This window comes from Pongo pygmaeus, chromosome 22 (assembly GCF_028885625.2).
Source record: "Pongo pygmaeus isolate AG05252 chromosome 22, NHGRI_mPonPyg2-v2.0_pri, whole genome shotgun sequence".
Classification (NCBI taxonomy): Eukaryota; Metazoa; Chordata; class Mammalia; order Primates; family Hominidae; genus Pongo; species Pongo pygmaeus.
The window spans coordinates 57,921,344-57,944,490 of NC_072395.2; the positions used below are offsets into that span (position 1 = coordinate 57,921,344).

At 61.4% G+C, this 23,147-nt stretch overlaps 2 protein-coding genes across 6 annotated transcripts in view; both read left to right on the plus strand.

The window, feature by feature from the left end:
• SLX9 (SLX9 ribosome biogenesis factor) overlaps positions 1-11,234 on the plus strand; it is a 36,612-nt gene extending 25,378 nt beyond the window's left edge. For both annotated transcript variants that reach the window (XM_054468546.2, XM_054468547.2), the window contains exons 5-6: positions 5,961-6,029; positions 9,105-11,234. In XM_054468546.2, the coding sequence (XP_054324521.2) occupies positions 5,961-6,029; positions 9,105-9,228 (193 nt within the window). In that variant the 3' untranslated portion in view covers positions 9,229-11,234. The remainder of the gene's footprint in view (positions 1-5,960; positions 6,030-9,104) is intronic.
• Positions 2-5,952, plus strand: LOC129022409 (uncharacterized). Of its 4 annotated transcripts, none has more exons than XM_054468543.2 (2): positions 2-1,683; positions 1,817-5,952. In XM_054468543.2, the coding sequence occupies exon 2, from the start codon at positions 3,305-3,307 to the stop codon at positions 4,322-4,324; it is 1,020 nt and encodes a 339-aa protein (XP_054324518.2). In that variant the 5' UTR covers positions 2-1,683; positions 1,817-3,304; the 3' UTR covers positions 4,325-5,952. The 4 variants fall into 4 exon arrangements, with proteins under 4 accessions (XP_054324518.2, XP_063515800.1, XP_054324517.2 ...); XM_063659730.1 differs by having other exon boundaries at positions 2-1,071; positions 1,767-5,952; XM_054468542.2 differs by having other exon boundaries at positions 2-939; positions 1,590-5,952.
• Positions 11,235-23,147: the final 11,913 nt, after the last annotated feature.

A 23,147-nucleotide genomic window follows, 5' to 3' on the forward strand; every position in this document is an offset into this window, starting at 1 on the left:
GTCTGGGAGGGGTGGCCCTTTCTGAGCTGTGGGGCTGACCCGGGTCCAAAGGTGGAGGGATATGAGTGGGACCCACGGGCCACGGTGGTTCCTGACCCTGCAGAGGCCAAGAGCTGGGGCTTCAGCCGGTGCTCCACGCAGGTACCCTGTTCCCAGGGCGTGAGCTCGTGAGGCTGGCGGGGGCTGTGGGGGAAGTTTCGGGGGCACCCAGGCCCACCCTTGTGAGGAGCCTGGTGGCTCTGCTGATGCTGAGCTCCCTCGTGCCCCTCCCCCACAGGGGCCACAGCTCCTGCCAGGTCCCACTGGGGTCCCCCCAACTCGCTGTTCTGCCACAGCTTCCACCCCACAGAGACCCTGCTGTGCTCAGCCGAGGCCTCTGAGCATCCAGCATGCTCTTCCCGTGCCTCTGACAGGGGCTCCAGTCTCCCCTCCTGAGTGGACCCTGCCCTGCCCTTCACTCCGTCCCACAGAGGGTGGCCCGTGAGGACGGCTCAGGCCTGCTGCCGGGTGTGGTGAGGGTGTGGGACCCACACATGCAGGGCCCTGGGACACACATCCCAGAGCTTGTCCTCATGGGGCGGGAGCTGCCTCGTGCGTCCTCCCCAGGAGGGACGGGGCCTGGTGAGTGCGGCTCCTCTCCCGATCTGTACCTACCTGTGTGGGAAGCACATGCCTCCCAGCCTCACCACGGGTCTGGATGCGGTTTGTTCTTCAGGGAAGAGGCAGGCCTCTACCCCACCCTTGGCTGTGGCATCACAGTGCCCCTCCCCCGCCCCCTGCTGAGAGCTGGGCTGGTGGGTTCTGGGCCTTTAGTGTGTGAGCGGCCGAGCCAGCAGTGCTGGGCCTGGGCCTGGGCCTGGACCCCAGTGGGGCCCCTCCACCCCTCTGCCCTGGGCAAGGCCTGGTCCCGAACATGAGCCCTCCTCCTGACGCACTGAGGTGCTCCCTCCAGAACCCTGTCACCCAGTGACACAACCCCGTCATCCAGTGACACAACCCCGCCACCCGGTGACACGACCCCGCCACCCGGTGACACGACCCCGCCACCCGGTGACACGACCCCGCCACCCGGTGACAGAACCCCGCCACCCAGTGACACAACCTCCAGTGACGCAACCCCCGTTGATGCAACCCCCAGTGACAACCCCCAGTGACGCAACCCCACCACCCGATGAGCCATTTGCCAGTGGCAGGTTCCATGTGTCCTGACAATGTGGATGTGGCCCTGCCAGCCTCTGCCCTTCCCCTGTAGCTGGGAGGCACTGCCCGGGTGTGGGTGCTGAGGCTCTGGGCTCAGGTGGGGGCTGTGTAGCCACAGCCCAGCTTTCAGGGCTGGCTGGAAAGAGGCCGGGCTGCTCTGTTCTGTCTCAGCTTCTGGGCCTTCCTCATTCATTTGTGTCATCTCTATGCTTTTTTCTTTTTTTGAGACGGAGTCTCGCTGTGTCGCCCAGGCTGGAGTGCAATGGCACAATCTCGGCTCACTGCAAGCTCCGCCTCTCGGGTTCACATCATTCTCCTGCCTCAGCCTCCCGAGTAGCTGGGACTACAGGCACCCGCCACTATACCTGGCTAATTTTTTGTATTTTTAGCGGAGACAGGGTTTCACCGTGTTAGCCAGGATGGTCTAGATCTCCTGACCTTGTGATCCACCTGCCTCAGCCTCCCAAAGTGCTGGGATTACAGGTGTGAGCCACTGCGCCCGGCCTAATTTTGCCGTTTAAAAAATAATTTTCTTTTTCCTACTAACTTTCCATCTGGGGAGAAAGCAGGGGCTGTGTGCAATGTCAAACCTGGGGTCCATCCTTTCATGGCCCAGCTGCCCAGGCTCAGGGGTGGCAGGTCATGCGCCGCAGGCCCAGGCAGCTCCAGGCTGGCATCCCGCAGCAGAAGCACTGGGTCCAGAATAGGAGCGGCCGCCCGGAGTGGAGATGTGACAACCGAACATTCCTGGTTCTTGGACAAAAATGTGACCCTGGTCAAGTATCCTTTCCATGTGTTCAGTTTTCTCATCTGAAAAATGTGCTTGGGGCTCCCAGAAGGGAGAGGGCTGTGTAAACACCCAGCCCCCAGGCCGAGGAGGATGTGCCCCTGCCTCAGGGCTGCCTGCGCCTCCATGTGGGGCTCTGGGCCGGGAAGGCCCATCTGCTGTCAGCCCTGAGAGCCTCCTGTCGCTGGGAGTCGGGAGTCCCCATCCCTCAAATGCGGCTCAGGCAGCAGTGCCTCCTGACCCTGGGGGAGCTCTTGGAATGAGCCCTATTTTAGGCAGGCTTTAGATTCGTAGAAAAATGGCAGAGGTGGTGCCAAGAGCTCTGTGCAGCTCCCGCATCCCCGCATGCTGTTCCTCTGACATTAGTGTGGTACGTTTGTCACATGTAAGGAACCCGTATCAATAGAGAAATAGCTTTAATTAATAGTTAACTAAAGCCCATACCTTAGGTTTCCTTCATTTTTCCCTAACGGACTCTTTCTGCCTCAGGATCCGTCCAGGATCCCACGTGACATTCAGATGTCACGGCTCCCTAGGCCCCTCTTGGCTGTGAATTTCTCAGACTCCTCTTGGTTTTGGTGACCTTGACTGTTCTGAGGAAGCTGTCCGTCAGCTGAGATCTGTCTGATGTTTTTCTCATGGGTACAGGAAGGGACTGGGTTTGGGGAGGAAGCCCCCAGAGGCCAAGTGCCACTGTCACTCCACTGTATTGGGTACACCCTGTCACCTGACTCACCGTGAGGCTGAGCTGGCCCCTGCTGGGTTGAGGCCCCCCCATGCTGTCCCCTTTGGGAGGAAGTCGCTCTGCAGCCCTGGCCTCAGGGTGGGGGTTGTGCTCCACCTCCTGGAAGACACAGCAGTGACAGAGATTGTTTGGAATCCTGCTGGGAAAGGAGCTTTGTCTGTTCTCCCCGTGTATGTATCGCTCACACGTTGGTGTTGGTCTGGACAGATGGATGTTTAGTTTACACACAGCGCTACTTGATTTTGGTGCCAAAACTGTTCCAGCGTTGGCTGCTGGGAGTTCTTGGCGTTGCCCCGGCTCCCTTTGGCCCCATTGACGTGAGGGTTGTGTTTTTAGCTCTTTCCCACTGCTGAGCACCAACAGGTATCCCAGGTGCATCTTGGACATCTCCTGCCAGTCTTGCTGTTTCTCTAGGGAGCCCTGGCCCTGGTATTGCAGGAGGTGTGAGACCCTGAGATCTGGGGCTTGGCACGCCTGACCCGGGGTCTGGGGCTCGGCGCACCTGTCCCGGGGTCTGGGGCTCGGCCTGCCTGTCCTGGGGTCTGGGGCTCGGCGGGCCTGGGCAGCGGGCCATGTCTCTGAGAACTGCACTTGGTCCCAGCAGGCAGGTCTGCCCCACTGGCCACCACTCTTGGACTCTGATGTGCTGTGGGCTTGAGGGGTCAGCAGGCGAGCACCATGGCCTGGGAGGCTGGAGGGTGGACAGCCCCTCCCTCCAAGCCTGGAGCCCTGTCTCGCTTCTCCCCTTCCCACCTAGCGGGGAGAACATCTGGCTTGGGCTGCCAGAGCCGTCCTTGTGGAACCCAAGCATTGGGTCCTTGCCCCACGGCCGTTCCCAACCCTCAGTCCCCTCAGTCCCCTCCCAACCCAGTCCCCTCAATCCCCTGTCCTGGCACCCTGCCCTGAGGGCCTCATGCCCCTGGGGTGCGGGATGCAGAGCTGGAATCTCAGAGGCCAGGGCAGGGCCCGTGTTTGGGGTCCACGTCGCTCTTGGCTGGGAAGCAGGCATCGAGCGACACTTGACCCCGGTGACCCCCACGCTCTGGACCTCCGCCTCCTGTGTGCGCTTTGTGGGCGATTGTCGGGAGGGGACTCCCACGCTCTGGACCTCCACCTCCTGTGTGCGCTTTGTGGGCGATTTTCGGGAGGGGACCCACACGCTCTGGACCTCCGCCTCCTGTGTGCGCTTTGTGGGCGATTGTCGGGAGGGGAGTGGTGGTGACGTCGCTGCTCCTGCCTGGAGGGAGTGCCGTGGGGACTGGTGGGGGTCCACACTGGGCGGAGCTAGGCTCCGATTCCTCCACGGCTTCCTGCTGTTAGGCCTCGCAGAGTCGCATCCCTGTCGGTGTGTGCCCTTGGCCCATGACGGTAACTGCCCAGGCCTCTGTCCCCGGGGCCCTGAACTCAGGAACCCCACTGGGAGGCTGTGCATCCCGCCTGGGAGGATGGGGGATGGGACACGTGGGTGGGGGACGGTCCCTGCAGTGGGGAGCGGAGGTGCTGCGCCTGGCCTTGTGGGCACTGCAGCTACCCTGGGTGCGGCTCCTCTGTTTTGGGACCTTGGGAGGCATTGGTCTCGCCCCCACTGCTAGTTCATCTCTTAAAATGAGGGTGCAGCTCCAGGGCCTGAGGTTTCCCCAACCAGGAAGGCTGCCCTGGACCCGGGCTCAGGTCTCCTGACCCCAGCACATGGCTGCCAAGAGCCCTGGCACCAGGGGTGCACCTAGAGGAGGGGGCCTCACGCTGATGGCTTCTGCAAGGGTGGGGACCCGGGACAGCTCTGGGCAGCCAGTGAGGGAGCTGCTGCTCAGGGGTGGACACAGGGAGGGGGTCAGCCGGCCAGGGGGGCAGAGCTTCTGCATCGGGGCAAGGCTGGCCCAGGAGTGGCTGTGGGGAGATGTCGTCAGCCCTGGCAGAGCCCCTGCAATGAATGGAGCTGTAGCTTTGAGCGGGCAGAAGGTTGGGAGATGTGAGGGGCTGTCATCTGCTGGTGTGAGCAGGAAGGGATGGGGACTGAGTCCTTCCCCAAATCAGCACAGAGCCAGGGTTAAAAGAAAGCGGGCGCTGAGGGCTATTTTGGGCAGACACAAAATGTCTGTCGTTCATATTTTAAGAGATCCATGAATAAAAGATCAAGTCCCCTGGCCCGAGGCTAAGTGTAGGGCTGGTCTGAGGACTCCGCAGCTCTGCCTTCCCGCCGTCATCTGGGTCCCATCTCACTATGTGGGTGGCAGATCTGAGAAGGCACGTGGTGTGGCCTTGCGGGTTCTCTGTTCCTTTTAAGACCCAGGTCGCTGTCCCATCTGAACATTCGGCCAGGTGGGTGGCTGCCTTGGCCAGCTGACCACAGGGAGTGCAGGCGAGCTCCCGAAGATTCCCATGGTTAACTGAGGGTGAGAAGCGCCGCGGGCAGCCAGAGCCTGCCTGGGGTGGACATCAGAGATGAGAGTGTCCTGGCCCGCCTGCGCCCTTAGTCAAGGCCCAGCTTGGTGGTTCGGAGATCCCAGGACTAAAGGAAATAGCCAGCAGCACTCAGGAAACCTCCTCAGTTCCTCCACCTGTCCATGGGGGACTGCAGCACTCGTTGGCACCCCCCGCAGGTGCAGGCAGGGCAGGATCTACGGTGGGTCCGCGCCCCTGTCCCCAAGTTCAGTCATCAGGAGGGCAGGTGCAGCTCCCCACTGTAGCATAGCGTGCGCCTTCTTCTAAAGAGAGGACTTGGGGACATGTAGGCTTGGGTGGGTGACTCAGCCTTCCTGGGAAGTGGTGTGTACTGCGGGAGTGGGACCGGCTCTGCCTGCCAGGGTCCTTTGGCCCGAAGTGTGAGGTGTCTGCGCAGCCTGCCCTGGCCAGGCAGGTGGGGTGGAGACGCTGTATGTCGTGAGATGTGTTCCTGGCTGACCACTCCCTCCATGCCCCACGGAGCCAGGAGGATCTGCAGGAGTCACCAGATTCCACATGGAGCAGCTTGGGGCCCACGGTCACAGGACTGTCAAGCAGTTGCGCTGCTTGTCCAGGGAGGTCACAGGACGGTCAGGCAGTTGCACTGCTTGTCCAGGTCCAGCCTCCACAGCCACAGTGCAGCTTGGAACTTGGGGTTCTGCAGTGGTTTGGTCACCTCCAGCCACCACGACGTCTGCTCCAAGAAGGGAGGAGCCAGCCTCTGCCCATGGGAAGGTGTTTAGGGGATGCTGGATGCTGACTGACGTGGCTTCTCTGTGTCCACAGCAAGGAGAGCAACAAGCCCCGGCCCTCAGAGCTCAGCCGGATGAGCGCAGCCCAGAGACAGCAGCTTCTGTGAGTGCACCCGCCCACCTACCCAGGGTTCAGCTCCTGAGTGCCCCCACCCCGCCCACCCTCTCCAGGGGTTCAGCTCCTGTGTGCCCCCACCCCGCCCTCTCCAGGGGTCCTGAGTGCCTCCGGCCTGCCCTCCCAGGGGTTCAGCGGCTGAGAGCCCCGCCCGTGCCTCTAGTCCCCTCCGTGCTGCCCCACTGGCTCCTGCCTGTCCGCTCGGGGGGCTCTTCAGTGCAGTCAGGTCCTGTGGCCCTGGGGCAAGTCCCGCCTCCCAGGAAGGCTTCCAAGGGGAGTCATGGATCTAAAATGATGGGTGGACGCAGCCCCCTCTCCACCCCTCCTCTCCCCTGGCTGGTTGAAATCTGGATGATCATGTTTGGTTCTGTAGCTGGGCACCGCGGCCCCCAGTTAGCAGGGCTAGGACACTGTGATTTGCAGAAATTTGTACTCAGTTGTCCTCTTGGGTACAAAAATCTCCAGACCACACTCTCTTGCCTCTTTGTAGACTCAGCTCGTTTCTACTGAGGGAGCCACAATTTACACCCTTATAAGATGGTTTTAGTTAGCTACTGGAATGATTTTTTTTTCTTTGTTTTTGAAATGAGTTTGTTATTTCTCAGTAGGGAACATTCTGTGTTAGTTTCTACCGAGGCCCACTGTGCCCTTCCAGTTTAGAATCTGAAGTCTGTTTTGTGAGTACGATTGTGTTTAGAAGCTGGTGTCTGTTTTGGGAGTACAGTTATGTTTGGAAGCTGGTGTGGAATGGTAGCTCCAAAGATTTCTTTATTGTCTTGGCCCTTCAAGGGCACCAATTATGCACTTACTGGATCTCTCTAAGCTGTCTGTCTTCCATCTCATGTTCTCTAATCCATTTTTACTCTAGACACTTTGTAGGGTCTAGAGTGACATACAGATAGTATAGTAAACTGTCTTTTTTAGTTTTTTAAAAAGTTTTTATTTTTATTTTTTAGAGACAGTTCCTTGCTCTGTGGCCGGCTGGAGTGCAGAGGTGTGATCAAGGCTCACTGCAGCCTGCGCCTCCTGGGCTGCAGCGATCCTCCTGCCTCGGCCTCTTGAGGAGCAGGGTCTTCCCGTAGATCTTTATGTTTGTCCTCTTTGGTTTCTGCTTCTCTGTTTATGAACTGAGTTCTTCCTGGGCCAGTCTTGTCTGGAGACAGTTTGCGAACAGCAGAGCCCTCTCTGTGTGGCCAACGTCCTGCCTGGCCTCCCTCTCCACCTCTCCCCAGTGCACAGCCTGGTCCAGGGAGCCCCTCCCTGCCTGGACAGGGCAACGGGTTTTCCTCTCGCAGATTGTCTGTTGCCCGCACCCCTTGGTGCCCCAGGTCCTTGCGGTCGCGGCATTTTGAAGCAGCTCAGGTTAACAGGTCTCCTGGTTTCATCAAAGATCGAGTTTGGTTTCTCACTGCTTCTGAGAGGAGAGCAGGAGGCCCCCTTGTTCACTCTGTGTTTTGGAGCCAGAGGTCTGTTCCCTTTCATGTCCGTGGTGCTTTCTGGCGCGTGTGGACAGGGCTCAGGTGTTTGAGTGGCTTGGATCCTTCGATCTCAAGATCCCAGTGGGAAGCAAGAGTGTTCCCCTCCCTGGGTCATGCTCCCCTGGGGGCTTCGTGTTGGGCATGAGCCTTGTAGCTCCTGGAGCTGGTGGTCTGTGCCCCAAGGCTGCTCCCCGAGTACCAAACCGAGGAGGGGCTTTTCTCTCGGGTGGGGGCCCCTGTCTGTGGGTCTCTGTTTACGGTTGTCCAGGATGGCACCTGGAGGCCTGGCCCAGCAGGGGAGCCACACAGTGCCAGGGGCACTGAACCCATGTCCCATAGTGTCTAAACTCAGGCGCAGGCACAGGCTCCCCAACCCCTCCCCGTGCAGCTTCGCTTCCAAGCGTCACTGTCAGCTCCTTTCCTTCCCCAGCTCTGACCCAGGACTCTGCCCGATGGACCACAGCACTGAGAACCTGGCCTGGGCCTTCCCCTGGCCTCGGCTCCTCAGTTGCCCCAGGTGGGGCCTTGTTGGGTCCTGGTAGCCCCAGAGATCACTAGTGATGTCCAGGCTGTGACTGAGGCATTTCACCCTGACTTTATGGGGAGAGCCCCAGCTGCCATGCTGGGGCCAGGGTGGCAGTGGCAGGAGGAGGTGGTGGTTAGTGACCAGCAGAGCCCTGACCGCCTCCTGCTGTGGAGACGGCCCCAGCCCCACTGTCCTCTGTGGCTCTGGTGTGTGGGCACCCCGCCCAGGCGGTCGTCCAGTGGGGTGTGAAGGAGCTTTGTTGACTGCCCAGGAAACCAGGGCCAGTGTGGTCCAGCCTTGCACAAGGCTCCGTGCACACGGGACACACAGGCCGGAGGGGGTACAGGCCCCACCTCCCCGCCACCAGGCTCAGGGCCTCTTGGCAGCTGCAGCAGAGCCCGTCTGGGAGCTGCCCCCGAGGCTCCTGTGCCTGAGATGGGACCCAGGTCACCTTTGTGTTCCGCAGGGCAGCTCTCTGGCATGCGGGTGGCTGCTCTGGTTTTAGAGCAGGAGCTGAGTGGCCGCCGGGCTGGGTGGTGGCTGGGGTGAGCTGGTGCTGTGCTGGGTCGTCGCCGTGGCACCCGTCTGGGGCTGCCGCGCCCCCCTCTGCTGCAGGCCTCTGCCGGCTCAGGATCTCGGGTCTCGGCTCTCGGCTCTCCTCCGTGTGCGTCTATTTTAGTCGCCCATGGAGGGAGCCGTCTCTTATGTAAGGTGTGAGTCTGCCGGGCTTGTGAGTTGCCGCCCCGTTTCTCAGCCTTGGCAGCAGCCCCATCAGCCCCAGACTTGCTGGCCGGGCGACACCTCAACGGCAAACCCCACAGTGGGCACTGCCAGGGCTCTGGGATGCATGTGGCCACGAGGATGGCCCGGGGCAGCCTCTCCCCTCCTGCCGGAAGTTTCCGAGGCCCGGCACTCAGTCCCATGGTGGCCCCAGGCCTCTGCCATTCATTTCGGTGTCTGATGTGCCTGGGTATTGAGGGGCTGAGCTGTGTCAGATGCTGGGGGTGCTGAGGGGTCTGGGGGTTCCTGCCTGCTGATCTGTGGTCTCTATTCTTTCAGCGAGGAAGAAAGGACCCGGTTTCAGGAGCTGCTGGCCAGTCCGGCCTACAGAGCCAGCCCGCTGGTGGCCATTGGGCAGACGCTGACCCGGCAGATGCAGTTGGAAGATGGCGGCCAGCTCTGACCAGGGCAGCGGGCATGCCACAACTCCTCAGGACACACGTGTGGGCCAAGTAGAGAGCGCCGGCCCCTCAAGGACCATGGCCTGAGTCTGGTGGACGCCCTTCCCTCTGGTCGGTTGTGGGGCTCAATAAATGGCTCTGTGAACTTCCCCTGCACCGCCAGGGCCATTCCCATGAGCTGCTGCCTGATTCACAGGGCTGGGCCCACCCTGGGACAGCTGCCCCCGCTCTCCTCAGGACAACAAGCCACATCCCTCCACTGGGGGCCCCAGCCCCCACGCAGTCAGGGTGGACCGTGCACAGGGTTTGTGGGGACTGCAGTTGTGGAGGCCCCAAGTCCGTCCCTGAGCAGGCACTGGTGCCCCCAAGATAGCCTCCTGGCTGTGTTGGGAAGGAATTGTGCCTGGGTGTGGCCCCAGCTGTGTCACCAGCCGCCCTGATTTGCTTCAGCCTCGGTTCCTGCTGCGGCCCTGGTGGGATCCAGGAGCACTGAGGCCTGTAGGGGCTGCCGTGGGGACTGGCTCGGGGCCTTCCCCACCTGGGGGTCTGTTTCCCTTCCAGTCTCCCCTGCCATCCTCAGTGACCAAGGACACAGATGGCCCTGGCAAGGCCCCCGGCCTGCTCCTCGCCTGTTGTCTGCACCCCCTGGGCTGCACACCACCTACCCCACCCGTTGCCCTCGCCCTACCCAGCTGCTCCACACCCAGGCAGCCCACTGCCTTGCTCTGGGGGCGGAGAGCAGAGGGTCCTTCTGCAGGGAGGAGACGTGGAATGGGCCCAGCCCTGAAGCTCTTGCTGACCCAGAAGTGAGAGAGGTCCTCCTTTGTTGCTGGAAGCCCTGGGATTTGGGGGTTGGTTTTTGGACTGTGAATCAGTGACTGATCAGTCCTTGTTTTCAGGTTGTGGAAAGCAAGGGGGTGGTGCGTCCCTAGGCCCCTGAGGCCCAGCTTGGCTCCCCCTGCCCGAGCTCCCCCTTGTCACAGTGCCCTGCGGGGCCTCGCTGGCCCATGTCCTGCTGCGGGGCTGGGCAGGCTGGATGTGGTGGTGCACCCCACTCGGAGTGTCTGGGAAGTGCAGAGCAGGACCACTCTCAGCTCCCAGGCGGGGGCCCAGCACCCTGAGCCTTCCCAGGCTGCCTGGGGTGGGGGTGGTCCCAGGGACTCCAGGGCCTTCTGGCTCCAGGGCATGTGGGTGGCCCCTGTGCATAGCCCCTCTTGTTGTGAGCCCCCATGGTCCGACCTCCCCTGGCCCTGCTGCCTGCTCAGGGTTCATAGCCCCAGCAGCACTGCCAAGGCTGCCTGGCGAGTGGGTGGCCGAGGCGAGTTGGAGCCTGCGTCCCTTCTGTTCAGTGTCCTGGCCCTTCCCTGACATGAGCAGACACGGCATCCACAAAGACAGCCTGGACACCCTCCAAGGCCCTGGCCGATGGGACAGACGGGCGTATAGGAGCCACAGGCGGCAGATCCCACGCTCCCTCGGTGGGGGCCGGCTTGGCTGCCCAGCCCCAGCTCCTTAGAGAACGGGCTTCTCGCTTCAGAGGAGCTGGTCACAAACTAGTGCTTGCGACAAAACCATTTTTGTGGTAGAGCGAGTGTTGGGAACAACGTCTGTGGGATGCATGCAGCGCAGCCTGTGGGGAGGCAGGCGGGGGCGGCTTCCACTTCCTCCAGCATCCTAATCCCACGATCTGGGTTTCTTGTAAAAACCTGGCCGGGCGCAGTGGCGCACACCTGTAGTCCCAGCACTTTGGGAGGCCAAGGCAGGCGTATCACTTGAGGCCAGGAGTTGAAGACCAGCCAACATAGTGAGACCCCCATCTTGACAAAAAAATAACAAAAATTAGCCAGGCGTGATGGTGCGTGCCTGTAGTCAGCTACTGGGGAGGCTGAGGTGGGAGGATTGCTTGAGCCTAGGAGGCCACGGCTACAGTGAGCCAAGATTGCGCCACGGCACTCCAGCCTGGGTGACAGAGTGATCCTGTCTCTAAAAAATAAAAACGTAAAAACGCTTCTTGCTTCCTGGTTTTGAAATGACTCCTGTCTGGTTGTGGCTTGCAGCCCCTCTTCTAGGGATTCTTGCGGGCTCAGGGGCCTCTAACTCCTCCCTGGGTGAGCAGCTCCCGGCGGTGCCTGAGAGTCGTGTGGAGGAGGGTGCTGTGGAAGGGAGGAGGCTGCTGTGGAAGGACAGCGACGGGTACTTGGCCGGGCAGGAGCGGCAGCAGGTGTCCCGTCAGCTGAGATGGATGCAGATTGTCCCAGGAAAGTAGCCCTTGATAGTGTTCGTGGGGGTGCCACCCCAGCATTCTTTGCAGGTGCAGAGAGCCCAACCCTCAGCTAAGGCCACATCTGGGACGGGGTCATCCCGTGACAAGAGCGTCCAAGTGTGGGGTTTGCCGTGGCTGTCAGCTGAGCTCTCCTGGCCATCATTGAGAGGGAGGCTCGAGGCAGAGGATGGGGTGTGTGCATTCTCTGGACATTCACCTGGGGTAGAGCCCCTGAATCAGCAGGTCAGAGAGGATGACTGTAGGAGCTTCAGGAGAAGGAACATGAATCCCTCGGTAATTGATTTAAACAAGTTCTACAGTTGACTGGGCTTTCATGCCTTTTAGACCTTGGGGCCCTCGGTGCATTTTTCGGAGTTAAAGGGTTAACACAGCAGATCCAAGCTTCCTGGGGCCTGGAGGTGCCTGACTCTGGCCTGCAGGACTCTTTGAGAAGCTCTGGGCTGGGACCGTGGATGCCAGGCTCAAGGTCCACAGACCTGGCCTGGGCACGTCCCAGGTGCCTCAGCCCCAGGCCCAGTGTTGGCATATGGGGGGCTGTGGGGCACAGTGGGAGACAGGACAGGCAGTGGGAGGAACCGCCGACCCTGTCAGTCCCGTAGGAAGGGCAGTGTCTGGTTGCAGGGGGTGTGGGGTGTTGGCCAAAGGAATAGCAAATGCCTGGCCCAGAGTGAAGGGCTCCTGGCTGGGACGGCCATAGGCCCTGGGGGGTCTCCCTCAGCCCCGGGCAGGCCCAGGTTCTCCTTCCAGGCACCCGGGATCTCCTTTGTCCCTGGCTGTCCTCAGGCTGCATTTAGTGTGGCCGCTCCAGGGGGGGCCGAGGAAACCACCTCTCAGCACCTACCAGGCTTCTGTAAGGCCCACACCCAGCAGCTATTGGGTCCGCCTTTCCCCAAGAAAGCCCCCGGCCCTCCCGTTCTCAGGCCCCTCACTGAGTCAGCAATCCCTGTTCCCAGGAGCTGTGTGTCCGTCACCAACTGTCGTCCGTGTCCTCAGGCAAGCAGGGACCGTTCCCACCGCTCCGGGGCCGGCCCCGCACACCCTGGCCAGCCTCTCTGGCTCCTGGAGCTGCCGTGACAAACGCACACAGTGGGGGCATCAGACAACAGTGCATTGTTTGTGTCCCGGAGGCCGGTGGTCTGCCCTTGGGGTGTCAAGAGCCACCTCCCTCAGGCTGCAGGGCAGGGTCTTCCTTTGCCTGTCCAGCTGCTGGTGATTACTTGTGTTTCTGATTCCAGACACTTCCTCCTGGTGCCACAGATGCCGGCAGCCCTTGGTGTCCTGGCTTGTGGCCACGTCGCTCGCGTCCCTATGTCTGTGACATCCTATGAGGACACCGGCCATGTTGGGTTAGGGCCCTCCCTGCTCCAGTGTGGCCTCATCTTGACTGGTTCCAAATATGGTCCGGCTCTGAGGTTCTGGGGGATGTGAGTTTTGGGAAATCTCCAGTCTAGGGGTGGTCTTGGGCACCAGGGTTTTAGACGCCCCTGCAGCAGGTGGGAGAGGGCCTGCAGCTGGAGCGGAGCACCATGGGCGTGGTGAGGATGCGGAGGCGGTGTGGGCCTCATGGTCAGGAGCTGGGGCCTGGGCAGCCATAGGGGGCTGCTGATGGCCACGAGTGGGCTGAGGCTGGGATGTGAGGATGAGGGAAGGAAGGTGGAGGCTGTTGCAGGGCCCATGGGGGCGTCCACGCCGGCTCCCCTTGCCCAGCCGGACCTCTGGCCCCTTCTCAGGGTCTGATCTCCCAGCGCAAACAGAAGCACCCGGCCCCTGCCTTTCTTTGTTTGTCTAGCACCTTCCTGCCCTGGCCATGATGCTCCTGGACACTTTGGGGCCCTGGTTTTCTTTTCTTATTTCCTCACCGGAAGGAAAGCTCCAGAGAGCAGGGTCTTTGCCCTGTGCGCGCTATGTGAGCAGCACCGGGACTGTGCGCAGATGAGTGAATGGGAGGCTGGAGACAGCGGGGCCTGGACGGGCGCTGCACACACAGCCTGCGTGTAGTGTTCACAGGGGACAGCGGGGACTGGACGGGCGCTGCACACAGAGCTGACTCCAGCATCCCGATGGACCTCTCCCTGAGCTGTCCGTCTCAGCCTGCGCATTCTACCTTCCCCAGCGGGCAAGCGTGGTGGGGTCTACCCGCATCACCCCAGACGTGTGAGTGGGTCGGCTCCCGGCAAGGGGTGTGTTCCCTGCAGCATTGCTGTGGGAGGCAGCGGGACCCTGTGCTGGCCCTGAGGGCCGGCTTGCATTCGGGTGCCTTGCTCCGCTGCCTGGATCGCTGGGCTCTGAGAGTGCCCCACGTGAGGGCTTTGTCTCTATGAGGCCTGCACCTGGCTTGTCCAGGCCCCACAGCGCCCTTGCACCAGCCTGAGTTTGTCCCTGAAGGTTCCATCGCGTCTGTGACCTTCGTCTTGTGTGGGGAGGGAGGGCGGTGACTGGGGCCGCATCAGGCAGGGGCAAGGCACAGCCGCGGCCCCCAGGCTGGTGAGTCAGGGTTCTCTGCTGCTTGGAAGCCAAGTGTTGTACAAACACCAGGCGTGTTGCTTCTGGAATGTTCCCTGTGTGGCGATAACGCCGGTGACGGCAGCCACTGTCGTTGCTCCGAGACGCTGGTGGGTGCTGGCTGCCGCCCAGGCCTTGTCTGCCTACAGCCCCCGGCGGCCCCTCCAGCCTGGTGGGTTCTCAGCTGCCGCCGTGACCAGGGTTTTCCAGGGGCACTGCTATCAGTGAGTGCTTCCAGGAAGCCGGGGTGGCTGCCGGCAGGCGGGGAGGCAGGATGCTGGTCTTGCCTCCTTCCTCTTTGAAGCTGCCGTCTTGGGGCGTCTGTGCTGGGCCCTGGCTCCTGGCACTGAGACCCTCATGGAAAGCTCCCTTCTTTTAAAGTCAAACAGACCCAATTAAAGTGTTTTTTCCAAAGATGTTAAAATAATGTGGGTCAGGGTGATAATGACAGGCCTCTTCCTGGCTTGTTTCAGTCTTCCTGAAGATGAAGTTTTCATTTTAAAATTTTTGGTGGGGTATTTCTCAGAGAAAACCAGTGATGACATGTTTTCTGATTCTAAATACTTCCTCCAGGTGACACACATGCAGAGGCGCCTGGGGCCTGAGGGTCCCTGCAAGACTGTGGAGCGGATGCCTCATCTCCATGCAGAGGCGTCTGAGGCCTGAGGGTCCCTGCAAGACTGTGGAGCGGACGCCTCATCTCCCGGTGGCCGGCGCCACATAGGACAGAAGGCCCTGGAGCCCTGAGTGGGGAAACTGAGGCCTGAGAGGAGAGAGCCTCCCTCCCCAGCCAGCCAGGTGATGGCGCTGAGATTCAGGAGCACGGAGCTTCTGTCTCTCTCCTCCATGTTCAAGGTTGGCGTCCACCCCAGACCGCGTCTTACTTGTGCTGAGCCTCCTGCTTTGCTCAGGTCTGTGTGAGGGGGATCGCAGTGCACACTCTAGTGTCCCGGAGCGCCCAGGCGTCACGGGGCCGGAGGCAGGGGCCTCCCTTCCACAGGGTCCAAGACAGGATCTATTTTCCATTTGAGCCCCTCCCTCCTGAACTCCAAGTTGAGAGGTGGGATTCATATACTCACACCCCTCTCCATACACCCCACACTCATATCCCCTCACATACCCCACACACACACCCTACACACACACCCCCCCACACACACCCCACACACCCCCCCATACACTCCCCACACATACCCCCATACACCCCCCCACACACCCCACACACACACACCCCACATACACCCCTACACACACCCTACACACACACACCCCCACACACCCCACACACCCCCCCATACACTCCCCACACATACATCCCACACATGCCCCCCACACTCACATCCTCTCACATACCCCCCTACACACACCCCACACACACCCTACACACACCCCTACACACACCCTACACACACAACCCCAACACACACATCCCCCACACACACCCCACACACCCACCCACACCCCCATACACTCCCCACACACACCCCCCTCTCCACACACCTCCCCCATACACCCCACACATAACCCCCAAACACACCCCACACATACATCCCACACATGCCCCCCACACTTGCACCCCTCCACTCACACATCCCACACACACTGCACACACACACCCTCCCACACCTCCCCACAGTCCCACACACCCCACACATCCCTCCATACACCCTCCCACACATAGCCCCCCACACACCCCGACACTGGCGCCCACCCTGCTGCCTCAGGAGAAGCCGCCATGCTGGGCCTCTGGCCTCTGGTGCTCTCGCATCCTCCACTGGCCCCAATGGTGGTGGTGACCACACGCAGTCGTTAAGGACAGGCGGCATGAGGGCCCCGCTGAGCCTAGTGTGACCTGTGTGCTCTGGCCCAGAGCTGGCATGGCTGGGGCACCCCTCACGGGTGGCAGAGCCCTGGCCTCCTCGCCTTCCCAGTGAGCAACGCGCTCCCCTCTTCCCCCGGCTTTAGGTCTGGATTTCCTGGCACAGCCGTGATTACTCCACCTCGGCCCCCTCCCCTGGGCCCGGAAGACTCTAATTAACCCTGATGTTTAATTGGAGAACTCGGCCGGGCCTGTGTCTGTGCAGCTCCTATGGGATGGGGGCAGCCGCCTGTCTCTCTCCTCTGGAACTCTGCATGGCTCCTGGGTGGCCTGGGGTTTGACTGGACCTGGCCTTTGCCCCACGGTCCCTCCACCCCTGGCGAAACTGCCCCCACCCACACGGGGCCTGGCTCCCGCTGCCTGAAGCCTGTCCCTGGCAGGGCCCACAAGCTCTGTCTCGTTTGCGTGACAGCCGTGATCCCTGCTGCAGCCCCCCACTCAGAGCTCAGCCACCGGGCATAGGATGGCTACAGGAAGTCCTGTCCCCTGTGCCCTTGGGCCGGCCCTGAAGTCTCCCGGGAGGGAAATGGGTGCCTGTGGGAGGCGGGAGAGTTCTGAGTGGAGGGTGGTCAGCCCTGGGCCCCGGAGAGACAGCCCCAGTGGGGACTGAGGAGGGTGGAGGCGAGGCTGGGTGGGCAGCAGGCAGCTTCCAGCCAGGAGGTGCTCGGGGACCAGGATCCCCACTCCCGACTCTGCCGCTTTAGGATGAGCTCTGCCAGGTGGGGCACAGGGGCAGGCAGAACTCAGGCCCACGTGGAACAGGCGGGGACGGGCTCGCCGGGCCTGGGAATGAGCGGGGACTGCTGGCCTCCTAGTCTCATGGCAGGCTGCTTGTAAGAGAAGACCCAAGTCCTGGTGGCTTGTGTTTAAAATGCAGTGGGCCTTTCCGTCTCAAAGTGAGAAGTCTGGGCACAGGCAGTCCCAGTCTCTGCCATGCCATTGGTAGCCCAGGGGCCACCACCCTTCCTTCGCTGTCATGCCAGACAGCTGCCAGAGCCCCAGCTGTCACGTCTGCATCCCAGTCCCCCAGATGAGGCTGTGGGCCCCACAAGGCTGGTGCTTTTGCTTACAGCTACTGAGCGTGGAGGCAGCAGGGAAGCTGGCAGGAAGCTCCCTGCCCTCCGGGGAAGGTATGTGTCCCCTGTTGCCCAGGCCATGGGCAGGAATAGGAAAGCAGCTTGCAAATCCTCTGGGGCTGGCTGGGCTTAGGTAGGGGCCCCACGTCACAGATGCGCCCAGCCCTGCAGGCAGGAGCTTGCATTTTCCAGAGAGAAAGAAAGTCCAGAGTGGGTGGGGGGTGAAAGGCGTGCCAGGGCTGATCCTGTGTCAGGCCCTTGTGGTCTGGTGCTGCTGGAGCTTTCTAGGGGGAGAGGGTGCCTGTCCCAAGGAGCAGGGATGGTGCCCTGTTTACTGCAGAAACACAGGCACACCTGGTGTCTGTTAGAAGACAGCCGCTCACCTGCACCCCAATATGCCCCCAGAAGATGCCTGCACCACCTTTGGGAGAGAGTGGGCAGCTCAGCCAGGGGCCCAGGCCAGCCTGGGCAGGGTTGGCCAAAACCCATGCCAACAGGACATCTCTGGCCTCTGGGGACAGAACCTGGCACCATCGAAGCCTCGGGAAGGCCTGGACTCTGGGGAGCCCTCCACAGAGCTGGGAGGGAGCCCCGGGGCCTCTCTGTTCCCATTGGCAGCTCTGCGGCCTGCGGTCCCGGATTCCTGTGTCCGCTGACCACATGCCGTGATCGCTGCCTGCTGGAGAGCAGGACCCAGGGTGAGGTCTCTGCCCCCAACATAAGGCCCAGTGGGTGGTTTGCTATTGGCTTGTCCTCAGACCTGGTGGCTGAGGCCTTGGGGAGGTCATGCTCCCTCTGTGGGCCTCAGTTGACCCTCCATAAGCCAAGGGAGCTGGAGTGGACCCCTGAGCCCCTCCCGGCAGCTCTGTTCTGGGGCTCCTGTGCCCCTGTAATGGACACGCTGCCTTGGCCCCAGCCCCCACATTTGGCGGCTGCTGCTCCCCGCCTGTTTCCACTGGACCCTTCAGCCGCCGACCAGCCTGGGCCTCCCCGTCCTGGGCAGTGGACACATGGCCAAGCCCAGCCGGACTGACCCTCAGGGCCCTGCTGAAAGTGCTACCAGGAGGCATCTATGCATGGGTGTCTCGAAAACCCAAAATCCTTTCCAACGGGCACTGCTGCTGGTCAGTGTCAGCCAACCTCTGTGGCCTGGTGCATGGGGAGGGTTGGGGCTCCAGGTCTGCAGACACGAGGCAGCAGCCACCTCTGCTCAGGATGGTGCAGGGCCCTGGGATCCCTAGGACCCAGCCCATGGACCCCAGGCTCCGGGGTGCCATGCTGGGTCACGTTCCTCCTCCCCAGAAGCATCCTGGCTCCCCCGGGCTCAGTGAGAAGTGGCCAAGGACTCAGGCCAGGGGACAGCTGAGCCCAGTGGGCACTTGGGTCCACTCAGACAAGGCCCTGCCTGGGGGTGATGCCAGGGGCTGGGGCAGTGATCGTGCTGACCACTGGCTGCTCAGGGTGGGGGGCCCCATACGCCCCACTCAAGCTTCAGGGGGTGGGCTGGTGTCCAGGTTTAGATGAGGCAGGTGGGACCCAGAAGCAGGCTGGTTACAGAGCAGCAGGTGGTTCTCATTGCCAGACGGACAGGCCTGGGACCAGCCTCTCGGCCCTGGGGTTCCTGTGCGCTCCAGGGACCTGCGGCCTCAGCTGCAGGAGAGGCCAGTGCAGCCAGGCAGGCCCAGCTCCGAGAGCCAAGCTGAGGTGGGCTTCCCGCTGGGCACTGCTCCACCTGCCTTCTCCCTGAAGGTCCCATTCCACCACAGCTGGAGCCAAGGCCTCTGCTTATCCCCAGGCCCCCAGCAGTGTCACCCGCAGAGGACTCATCTCTGCCACGTCCCCCATTGCAGTCTCCTCCCAGCATACTCCAAGGCTGCCTCCTCCGAGGAGCCTTCCTAGCTGTTCCATGGGTGGCCCTGTTCCTGACCCTACCTCCCGTGGCCCTGTGGATCCCTCCAGTCCCTCTTTTCCAAGGGCAGAAGTCAGACACCTTTTGGGATCTGCGTGCCTGAGCCCTGCGGCCCTTCCTGGAGGGGAAGCTCGGCAGAGCCCCCCAATTCCCTCCCACTCCTCACCACCCCTTCCTGCGGTCCCTGGGATGGGGAGGGCTTATTCACTGGCGACTTGGCCAGGGAGGTGTGGGCCAGGCCGGAGCCGCTGCAGGCACTTCACCCAGACAGGCCGGAGCCCGTGGGCTGGGACCAGGGCAGAGTCGTAGAAGCTGCACAAAGATGTTTAGGGGCCGCGTGCTGCCGTGGAGGCCGTGCAATGAGATTGGCCCCATCCAGAGCCCCCGCCCTTGGAAGAACAACTGGCCTGTGGCTGCGTGGGCTCCTTAGGTGGCCCCCCCAGGGCGTGGAGAGTGGCCGAGCCAGGGCCAGTGCTCTTGGTCCACACAGGCTTCCCAGCCGGCTTTCAGGGTCCCCATTCACCCGATTCCCCAAAGGAGACCTCCTGTCACGACAACGTGGGTGCTCCATAGCTGGGGAGGTGCTGCAGCTGCAGAGGACGGGCACGCGGCACTGACCCCTGCCGAGGGGGCAGCCGAGCGGCCTCGTCCTTCCCACAACCCAAGGAAGGAAGCCCCAGGGTTTCCTAAAGTCCTCAGGGGAAAGCCTGCTGAAAAGCACAATTGCACCTAGAAAGTCAAGACTCACCCGCAGTCTCGCCCTTGCTCTCTGGGGCGGAGCTAGGGGGCATGTGTGCGTGTGTGCGCGTGTGCCTGTGTGTGTGCATGTGCGTGTGTGCGTGTGTGCATGCCTCTGTGTGCGTGTGTGTGCGCATGTGTGTGTGCGTGACTGCATGTGTGTGCGTGCGTGTGCATGTGTGTGCGTGTGTGCGCATGTGTGCGTGCGTGTGGGCACGTGCGTGCGCGTGCGTGCGTGTGCGTGTGCATGGTTTTAGAGGCAAACCCAAGCATTCTCAACCAGTACGTAGGCATTTGCTTTTATGCACGCAGTCCATCAGAGTAGGAATGAAGCCCATCATTCCTAATTGTGGAACACTTTTGTCAGGAGAAGATTTTATTGACTTACTTCTCGGTGCTCTTTGAGAAAATTATGTGTTTTTCTATTGTTTGTCCTGCTGGCAAGTGAAAGGTGTTTTCCTCCTGCATGCCGCACAGCCTGTGTTTCTGAAGTCCTGAGCTCGGGGATGGGAATTCCTGGGCCGGGCTGTATTTTGCCTGCTGGGGCCTCATTTTGGAGTTGTCCTCTGCCCATGAGTGAACTGGCCCATAACCTTCTGTTCCAATTTCATATTCTAGGGCAGCAGAGGGTTCCTCCTGGCTGGTGTCCAGCCCTGGCTGAACAGAGGCCTCTGAGAGGCCTCAGACTCCTGCAGCTCAGGAGTCGTGTCTCTGACGCCTTGGGGTTGCAGGTTTTCAGCAGTGTCACTGAAGTTGCAGCCAGTAGGGAGGGGGACGTGCTTGCTGGCCACCTCCCTGCCCCTGCCCTGCCCTTGGCAGGTGGTCCCCCAAGGCGGGACCCCACCCTGCCTGCCCTGCTGCTCCCCGACCTGGTGCCGCATAGAGGTCAGGACCCCTAACTTCTCCCCTCCCCACAGCTGCAAACCTTGCTGGGGGCTCAGAGCCAGGCAGCCCAGGCCTGAGGGAGGCCCGTCTGACAGCAAGGCTTCTGTGTGGCTTCTCAGGACCAGGTGTCCTGTCTGTCCTTGTCCCCACCCAGAACTTCCCCCTGGGTGGAGGTCCTGGGGTTCTTTGAGGCTGCTGCTGCCCGCTACTACCTGCTACTCCCGGGGGTCCCAGCACTGGTCTGGCCCTCAGATGTCCTGATGCTCGGGCCACTGTCCTGCTCCTGACATTCCAGGATGAGCCCCGTCCCTGTGTTCTCTGGGTTTGTGGGCCTCTGACAAGGTTGTTCCCTTGAGATTCTCACTAGACAGGCCCCTCCCATCCTACCGTGGGGCCTACTCGTGTCTCCTTGTCACTGTTTGAGGAAACCCTGTTTGTGGGATTCCACGGTCTGGCGGGTGAGCATGCAGCTGAGGTTGGCCCCCGGTAACAGTGCACTGCAGCTGCGACGTGCACACGTGAGGCACCCCCCAAGCACACAGGAAGGCTGGAAACCAGCCCTGTGTCGCACTGAGGTGAGAGGTGCTTGGACACTCACGCGATGCCCTCCAAATCTGCTGTGAGGTCAGAGAGGAGCTGATGCCGCCGTGGCAGACAGTGCGGGGCAGCTTCCAGAAGGTGGCCAGAAACACACTGGGAGGAAAACTTCTCATCTAAAATGTTTTTATTATAAACGAGAATACAAAATAGATGAACTAAACATTCAATTCCAGACAGTAGAAAAGAAAACCACGATAAGCCCAGAGGCTGAGGAAGCAGAGCATTGTGCGAGGGGAGATGAAAGCCAGGCTTGGCTTGGCAGACAGAAAACAGCCGCTGTGATAAACCCAAGGCCGAAAACCGTCTCCGGGGAGCAGCTCGCGTGGCACCTGGGTGACCTGGCAGCTTTCTGACCTGAAGCCGCCATCCAGAATGTGATTCATCCCCTCTCTGCCCGGAGGATCCATCCCAGGAGGGTCAGGAGCAGCCCTGGGGCCGGATGACCATGGCGTCCCTGGACCATTCTCTGGAGCTGGCAGCCCGGGGCAAGGCACGTGACCTCTTTGTGCAGCACCTGGCCCTTGTACAACACGGATGGTGGCAGGCTCTGGGCAGAGGGGGGTGGAGAGGCCTAAGGTGCCCATGCTGCTGTGTACGTAGGACGGTGGGGCCCGGCCTGCGCCCCGCAAGCAGGAGCTGAGCCCTGGGCCCGCAGATTCTCTGGTGTGTTGGTGCAGTGCTCAGCATCAGCCATGACAGTCACACTGGCACTCGCTGTCTGTGTCATGCATTCGCATCCACTGTCGGCGCATATAGTGGCGTTTGTGGTGAGGATGGGGCATTGCCGTTGGCCGGTGTCTCGGAGCACTGGCTGTTGGGCTGGCCCCCCTGGGTTCGCTGCTGGCGTGCTTGTTCTCCGAGCACTCGCCGTTCACGTCCTCTCCGTCCCACACCGGCCTTTGCTGTTTTCTCCACACGAGTCTTATGGGTGCTGTCCGAGCTGTGGAGCATCTGCCCTTCTGGCCCTCCTGCAGCTTGGGCTGTGCTCTGGATGAGCGAGGGCAACGTTAGCTGAGCGCGGGGGGCCTTGAGGCCTCTGCTGCACTTCCCCTAAGGCTGAGGTCCCTGGAGACCACTGAGCCGCTCCATGCGCCCTCACAGCACTGCCGGTGCCAGAGGGCAGAACTCAGACCGACTCTTGCCTCGTCTGCCCTCTGTTCTGAGGAGAACCCTTCCGGACTGGGCCACAGGGAGTCCAGCTGAGGTTTGGAGGGTGGTCAGAGCCCTGGCTGCCCCAAGGGGGTGCTTCTCAGAGCTTTGGGAAGACACCGGAGCCCAAGGGTCTGGGCGGCCGTGGTTGAGCTGGGTCTGAGAGGCCAGAGCCAAGAGGGCGTCACATGCACCCGTGTCAGGGCCAGCTGGGATGGGAGACTGAGGCCAGGGCGGGTGTCCGGGGTGCCCCCCACAGCTGTGCCGAGGCAAGTCTGGGGACACCACCTCCTCAGCCCTGTCCAGGAGTGTGGACCCCAGGCATCAACTGTCCAGAGCCCTGTCCAGGAGTGTGGACCCCAGGCATCAACTGTCCAGAGCCCTGTCCAGGAGTGTGGACCCCAGGCATCAACTGTCCAGAGCCCTGTCCAGGAGTGTGGACCCCAGGCATCAACTGTCCAGAGCCCTGTCCAGGAGTGTGGACCCCAGGTTTCAATTGTCCAGGGGCCTGGGGCATCCACGGGCCACACGGCAGCGCTGAAAACACAGGGCCCTTGCACCCAGGGCAGACCTCAGCACAGTTGGAGACATCACTCCTGCCTGCCTTGCGCTCAGCCCGAGAGCTAGAGCTTGCTCAGCTCAGGCCCAAGAGGAAGCAGAACCACAGCCTCCAGAATGTTGGGGTGACCCTGTCGCTGAGGGTCCCCTGGCCCAAGGCCAGCGTGTGTCCTTCCGGGGGAGGAATGACCTCTGGAGCCGCCATCCCCAGCCTCGGCGGCAGGGCCTCCAGGGTCCGGGAGCCAAAACTCAGCAGCTGCTGGGTGTGCAGGGAAAGTTGTTTAGATAAAATCCAAACAAGCACCTCATATATTACAGGAGGCTGTAAAACAAACTTAGCC